Raw genomic sequence first — 7,459 nt, forward strand, 5'->3', positions numbered from 1 at the left:
ATACATCATTGGAAAGGGGCAGTGGTGGCGCAACGGTTAAGTCTCTGGACTACTAATCGGAAGGTCAGAGATTCAAACCCCGATGCGGCCACTGTTGGGCCCTTGAGCGAGGCCCTTAACCCTTCCTGTTCCAGGGGCACTGTACCGGCGTTGACCTTGTGCTTGACCTTGTGCTTGTACTTCCTCCACCACTGACCCCCCCCCCCCCCGGGGGGGGGTCAGTGGTGGAGGAAGTACTCTTGCTCAGTACTTAAATAAAAGTACAGATAACCAGCAAAATATATACTTGAGTAAAAATAGAAATACCATATAAACAATTCTACTTAAGTAAAAGTAAATAAGTACTTATTTTTTTAAATGTACTTTGAGTATCGAAAGTAAAAGCACTCACACAATGGGTTGTGTCTTAATGCCCAGGCCTATATTTCAAAACAAAAAACATAGTATGGGGCTGTGTTACCCTGTCAGGTAACATATAACCAACAGAATTATAAAATAGAGTGTGAAATATATCACAGAGGGTAAGCATAAATACGCTAACCTTTACAATAAACAAAAGTTGTTGCTGAACACCAGCTCACCCTGTCAGGGTCCCCCAGTCAGCCCTAACTATAAACTTTGTCAAAAAGAAAGGTTTTAAGCCTGGTCTTAAAAATAGAGAGGATGTCCGCCTCCCGAACCCAAACTGGGAGCTGGTTCCACAGGAGAGGCGCCTGATAACTGAAGGCTCTTCCTCCCATTCTACTTTTAGAGATTCTAGGAACAACAAGTAAGCCTGCAGTCTGAGAGCGAAGAGTTCTGCTGGGATAATATGGTACTATCAGGTCTTTAAGATATGATGGAGATTGGTTGTTAAGAGCTTTATATGTCAGAAGAAGGATTTTGAATTCTATTCTAGATTTAACAGGAAGCCAATGAAGAGAAACCAGTATAGGAGAAATATGATCTCTCTTGCTAACTCCTATCAGTACTCTGGCTGCAGCGTTTTGGATCAACTGTAGATGTCTGAGAGAGCTTTTGGGACAACCTGATAATAAGGAATTACAGTAGTCAAGCCTATAAGTAACAAATGCATGGACTAGTTTTTCTGCATCACTCTGAGACAGGATGTTCCTGATTTTCACAATATTTCTCAGGTGGAAAAAGGAAGTCCTACAGATTTGTTTTATGTGTGAGTCAAAGGACATGTCCTGGTCAAAGACAACGCTGAGGTTCCTCACAGTAGTACTGGAGGCCAATGTCCTCCAGGACGTGCCCGGGGGCCCGGGCCTGGGCCGCAGCAGGAGGCTCAGCCTTCGACGAGGGGGCCGGTGCCGAGACAAGATCCGTCCAAGGACGGAGAGAAGGGGAAGAAGAAGAAAAAGAAGAAGAAGCGACCCCCCCCCCCCGCCGCCGCCGTCCCTGCCGACACCCCCCGTGGCCACCAGCCGATGGGCTTTCACGACCGCCGCTTCTGCGCTCGGCAGGCGAGCCCTCCGTTCGATGAGCGGAGCGACGAGCGCCTTGCCCAGCTGCTCGAGAACCACCCTCCTCTTGTTGCGCCTGCCGGGCAACCAGTCCAGGTTGAGCTCTCTCCATATCACGAAGGCGTTGTAGGAGGACACGCCGAGAATGTTGTGGAAGACGGCGAAGGGCCAGTGAGCCATCATCCTCCTGCAGCTGTATGCGCCTACGACTTTGTCCAGGTTGTCCACGCCGCCTTTGTTGGAGTTGTAGTCCTGGACGACGGCGGGCTTATTGTCCGCACGCCGCCTCCGGCCGATGGTGTCCGCGTCCCGTGCGTGGAACGTGCTGAGCAGCAACACGTTCTTGTTTTTCTTGGCCAGGTAGGAGACCAGCGCGTGAAGGCGAACTTGGAGGAGAGGACCCGTCTCCCTCGGAGCACAAGCAGGGCGGTCGGGAACTCGGGTTTGTTCTTTCTGATCGTGCTGAGCATGGTGTTGTTCCTTTTTTTTTGTCTGCATTTGTTCTCATTGTTTAACTCCACAAAAGAGGTGTCAACATTGTATGAGATTGATGCATATGTTAGTCTTGTAGCCAAATATTTTAATATTTAGTGCATGTGTGTGACCATCACCGGCCCTCCCTGAAAGCTAGGCAGACATTCTTTATTAGAATTCCCTATTATGAGCAAGGGAGGGCAGTGCTACACCTCAGTGATGTGCGGGGGAAAGACTGGACAGGACGAACAGGATGAACAGGGATAGAAACTAACAGGTGGTGCTATTACAATTAAAGATTGTAAGGTGGTGTGTTATTTCCAACTACTAACTGCTCATCAATAAAAAAAAAGAAGAAAAGAAAACCAACACAAAAGAAAAAGAGATTCAATAAATAATTAAACAAACGGTACTGAGCACCATAATTGTGGATGTCTTGATAGTAAAGAATTGAATAGAATAGGCCAAAAGAGGATACTAGTGAAAGAGAGAATGAGTTTAGGGTAGAGACTCTGGAGAGAGTCTCAGCATATTCTGGCGGGTCCCATCATTCGCTAACAATAGGACTCGGCAGTAGCTGGCGAGACCTGATCAAACATGCAAGTGTGAAGAACCCCGAAGCCCAGAACAGCAATCACGGCAAGGCAGGGCCAAGCCAACAGGGCACCCCTCCCCCCGGGCCGTAGGAGCCACAGGGCGGCGCCCCCAGAGAGCCACCGGGGCCACCGTGAACGACGCGGACCCGGAGAACAAGAGGGAGCAGCTACCGACACCCCCAGCGTGCCAAGATCGACCCAGGCGGCCAGGGGCACGAGGACCCACCCGCCACCCAAGCCCCAACCCCGCCCACCCCAGCCCCCACCAAACCCCCCACCCCACCCCATCCGCCCCACCACAGAGCCCCACCTGCTCTGTCGTGTCCCTATATGTGCCTAAGAGTAGCTATATACAGTGACATGTGAAGTATGTGAAGTGCACAGTAAGAGGCAGTCTGGTGTGGATCCGGTCCATGAGGACAGAGCAGCAGGGGAGACAGGTAGTAAGAGCACCAGTACTGATGCAGAGGGCCCCCAGAGCCCGGAGGCAAGAGGCCGAGGTGGGCCCACTCGAACCCGACCGGCCCAGCCAGCACCAAAACCCCCAGAAGTTGCAGCGCTACAGCAGTGCCCCAGCAGACGCCATAGCCCCACCACGGGCCAGCCGCATGCAGCACCCCGCCCCGGAGGGAGGACCAGGCCGCACCACCAGGAACCAAGGGCCATGAGGGCCCTTGAGGGCCCATGAGGGACCCAAGGCCCAACTGCTGCGTGGTACATCAGGATGACTTCTTCAAGCCCCAAGATCAGATTGAAGTTGGTGAAGATGGCTTTAAGCAGTACGATGTCATCACTGCTTTGGACATGGACGCCATGATGAGTACGATCTACGCGTGGCTGGAGAACCCGGTGAAGTTTGAGAAGTCTCATGGCGTTAATAACACCCTGGACACAGAGATCGTCCCGAAGTCCGACCACAAGGAGGAGGAGGAGACTCACATCCTCATTGTGGAGGGCTTCCTGCTTTACACCTACAGGCCTTTGATCGACGTGCTAAACCAACGTTACTTTATTTCCATCCCATATGAAGAATGCAAAAAGAGGAGGTGCTCTAGGAACTACACGGTGCCAGACCCCCCCGGCCTGTTCGATGGCCACGTCTGGCCCATGTACCTGCAACACAAGAACATCTATGAAGCCAAATTCACATATCAGTATTCAACAGTGGGTAATTTCAAACAAATCACAATGAGGTAAGTAAGCTTTCAACAACATACAAAAAAAAAAAAACATACATGAAACATTAACAAAAAAAAAAAAAAAAAAAAAGGCAAAACGGTTCTTTTGAAAAAGTCAGTGGACGTCCATAGAAGAATAAACCTGACTGCAGCAGTCAACACCCACCCCGGAGCCGGCACGTCCAGGATGCAGGGCACCCACCCCGCAGCATCACCGAGACCCCACCCACCCCACCACTCCTCAGGACAGCACCGGGCCTGGACAGAAGCCCCCAGCCAGCAGAAACTGATCTCCAGTGGCAGCACACAGGCAAGTACCAAGGCCTGTGCCCAGATGAGCCAGTGCCACCCCCCCAGAGAGACCCATGCCAGACCCCCAGGCAGCGGAGGGCCCCAGGCCCCCCCCAGGGGAGGGAGAGGGGCGAGGACGAGTGGCCAGGTAGGAGAGGAAGGAGGAGGAGGGAAGCAGAGCGGGAAGGGACAGGGGAGCGACGGGAGGGCCGACCCACCTCAAACCCCAGAGCCAGCCAGGGCGCCCCAGAAGAGACCAGCCGCCACCACCCCCAAGGCCCCGGGAGAGCGCACAGACCCAGCAGACCCAGGGCTCAAAGGGAGAGACACTGGGGACACCCACCCCCAGGCAGAGGGGCCCGAGCCACGCAGGCCCCGCAGAGCCAGAGAGCAACCCCAGGAACAATAGGGAAAGGACACCACCAGTGCATGCACACTGTCTTGAAGTCCACGGTGCCATCCTACTTAAAAAGGTAGAGGGTTAATAAACTGAAATAAAGCAGAGAAAAGTCAGACCATACACAGACAGAATAAGTATCACAATTTTATGAGGGAAGTGGCATACGCCCACATACAAGTGGAGGCTACAGATTAATATTTATTGATTTAATAAATGGAGACCATTTTTCTTTGAAGGAGTCCAGTTGTTTTTTTCTGATAGCAGATATTCTCTCAAGTGAAATGTGTTCTGTGAGGAGGTTCAGCCAATGGATGATGTTGAGGGCTTCCTTATCTTTCCAGTTAACTAAAATAGTTTTTTTGGCAATGCCGATAGCTGCAAGTGTGGGTTGGATATGAATGTCTGGTAGGGCTGTTTGCGTTAGATCGCCAATTAGGCAAACGTTTGGGGAATGCGGAATCCCGCAGTCCGAAATATTGGAGAGTTTCTGTGTGATTGTTACCCAGAATTGATAGACGAGTGTACAAAGCCACAGAGCATGAAAGTAAGTGGCAGTCATGTTTTGGGTGCATTGCGTACATGTGTCTGAGCGCGAGAAGCCCATTTTATACAGTTTATATTGCGTTATATGCGTTCTGTGAAGCACCTTAAATTGGATTAATTGTAAATTGGTGTTTTTAGTCATTTTAAATGTGGTTTCACAGATCTGGGTCCAAAAATCTGAGTCAAAAGATTTGGATACGGCTTTTTCACATTTTTGAGTTGGTAGGTGTATAGAGTGTGTCTTTGAAAGTAAACTACAAATTTTTGAGAGATTCTTCTTATTTCTTGGAGACAGTTTCACAATGTATTTGACAAATTCAGGTGGCTGTAAATCCGTTGGCTGTAAAGTAGTCTGAAGCGATGGAATTCTACTTGTAATCATCTTCTTTACCTGTAGGTACTGGAGAAAATTTCCATTTCTTACTTCAAATGTTTGGAATAAGTTTATATATGTCCTAAATGTGTTATCATCAAGAAGGTGATGGAGGTGGGTGACTCCTCTCTCTGCCCATGTGCTGCAATAAAGAGCTATTTTGTTGTTTGCAAAATCAGGGTTGTGCCAGATTGGGGAGAGTATACTGGGTTTTAATTGGGAACCTGTGATTTCCAGTGCTTTCCACCAAGCAGACAAGGTGGAAGCGATCATAGCGTTCTTGAAGCAGGAGTGATGCTTAAGGGCAGAAGTGATAAAGGGAAGGTCAGAGATTCTGATCTGGTTACAATCTAACTGTTCTAGTTCCAGCCAGGAGTTATATTCTTCATTTGGATATATCCATTTGGTGAGATATTGTATTTGGTTGGATAAATAATAATACATGAAGTTGGGAGCCTCCAGTCCCCCTTTGGATTTATTCTTCTGGAGGGTAGTCAAACTGATTTTAGCCTTTTTATTCTTTGAGTAGAATTTAAAAATAGCAGAGTCTAACAATTGGAACCACTTTGATGTGGGAAACAGTGTGAAAGAAGGCTGGATCGTCATTATTCGGAGCATAGAGGTTTGCAATAGAATGTAATTTATTAAAGATTGTTGTCTGGATAATAATATATCTGCCCTCTGAGTCTGTTACTGTACTTTTTAAAGTGAATGGTACTCTCTTATGGACTAGAATGGAGACCCCTCTTTGTCTGCTGTTATAACAAGATGAAAAAATAATACTATAATTCGAGCCTGATAAAGATTTTTCTTCCGACTGTAGTAAATGCGTTTCTTGGAGGAGCAAAATATCTGCTTTTAATTTAGAGAAATAGTCCATGATTTTAACTCTTTTTGTTTGTGAGCGTATGCCATGAACATTCCAGGCTACGATATTAAACTTGAACATAGAGAGAGAAGATGTTCTGTCACTGAGTATGTAGCAATGTAATATAACATCTGTGTGTGTCCTTGTGAGCTGTCTGTTGCTGTCTGTGAGCTGTGAGTGTTGGAGAGAGATGTATACAGGAGGTCAGGATCTATATTTACATTATATAATAGCACATCATTGCCTGAAAAACTATCAACAAACACATTATAAAACATACAAGCGCAATAAACATGGGGGGTACACAGGGTGTGAGTGAGAGTGTGGGGGGTGAGTGTGTGAGAGGGGGAGAGGGCTAAAGGGAGACATAGAGAGGGAGAGAGAGAAAAGTAGAAGGAGGAGGGGGTTCTCCAGTGGGGAGTGTATATTAGGAGAGTGAGACGTTTACACCTGTGAGATTAATTTTTTTTATTACATTTTCTAGCATAAATTACTAAGTGATATATTAAGTGTTTAAGCCAGTTTTTTTTTTTTTTAAGAAGAGCCAGGGGGTAATGGAGGGTTCCCAAAATAGCTGCCCATCTATGTGCAGTTTGTCCACAACCAGTGCAGTCCGTTTACCTTTCTGTCTGTGTTCTTTCATGATGGAGTATAATACTTTGCACCTCTCGTTGATTTCCCTGGGAAATTGGTCGTTCATCCCGAACGCCGTCCCTTTCAGCTCCCGTCCTTTGCTTCTTACGAGCACTTTCTGCTGGAAGTGCTCAACTTTGCGATGATAGGATGGTGTCGGTTTCCTCCTCGGGGTCCGAGCCGGTGGACACGGTGGAAAGTGATGTTTTTAACCACTTCCGCAGGGATTTTAAGTGCCAACACCATAAAGTTTTTAACAAGGGTCTCTGGGTTATCCGGTGTGGACTCAGGGATACCAGAAAAGATCAGGTTGTCCCGCATGCTCCTCGACTATCCAGTCGAGGAGGACGGTCTCCCTCAGGGTTTTGTTTTCTTTTTTAAATGTACTCACCTCTGAAGTGACAGCTGTCAGTGTGGACCGGAGTTCGGTGTTGTCCCTCTGCAGGTCCTCTATCTGCTGGTGGGTGAACTCCAGGCTTGCTTTCAGGTCCTTTATCTCCTGGTGAAGCAAACAAAGGATATCGAGCTTCTTATTAATAGACTCGAGAACACTTACCTGGATATCTGTGATCTCAAAGTCTTGTGTGTCTGTCGAGGAGTCTGCCTTCTTCCTCTTGTTCGGGTTGGCGGAGTTGGC

The 7,459-nt window shown here is 48.0% G+C and overlaps 2 protein-coding genes across 2 annotated transcripts; one reads left to right on the forward strand and one right to left on the reverse strand.

The window, feature by feature from the left end:
• Positions 1–991: 991 nt before the first annotated feature.
• On the reverse strand, positions 992–2,814 carry LOC129349460 (uncharacterized). The gene is made up of 2 exons (XM_055012676.1): positions 1,221–2,814; positions 992–1,027 (listed from the first exon to the last, which is right to left on the reverse strand). The coding sequence occupies exons 1-2, from the start codon at positions 1,962–1,964 to the stop codon at positions 992–994; spliced, it is 780 nt and encodes a 259-aa protein (XP_054868651.1). The 5' UTR covers positions 1,965–2,814.
• Positions 2,815–3,205: 391 nt separating this feature from the next.
• On the forward strand, positions 3,206–3,748 carry LOC111568202 (nicotinamide riboside kinase 2-like). Its single transcript, XM_035947912.2, has one exon. It carries the CDS (start codon positions 3,221–3,223, stop codon positions 3,731–3,733), a length of 513 nt encoding a protein of 170 aa, XP_035803805.1. The 5' UTR covers positions 3,206–3,220; the 3' UTR covers positions 3,734–3,748.
• The last annotated feature ends 3,711 nt before the right edge of the window (positions 3,749–7,459 follow it).

The sequence above is a fragment of the Amphiprion ocellaris genome, chromosome 8 (assembly GCF_022539595.1).
Source record: "Amphiprion ocellaris isolate individual 3 ecotype Okinawa chromosome 8, ASM2253959v1, whole genome shotgun sequence".
Lineage (NCBI taxonomy): Eukaryota > Metazoa > Chordata > Actinopteri > Pomacentridae > Amphiprion > Amphiprion ocellaris.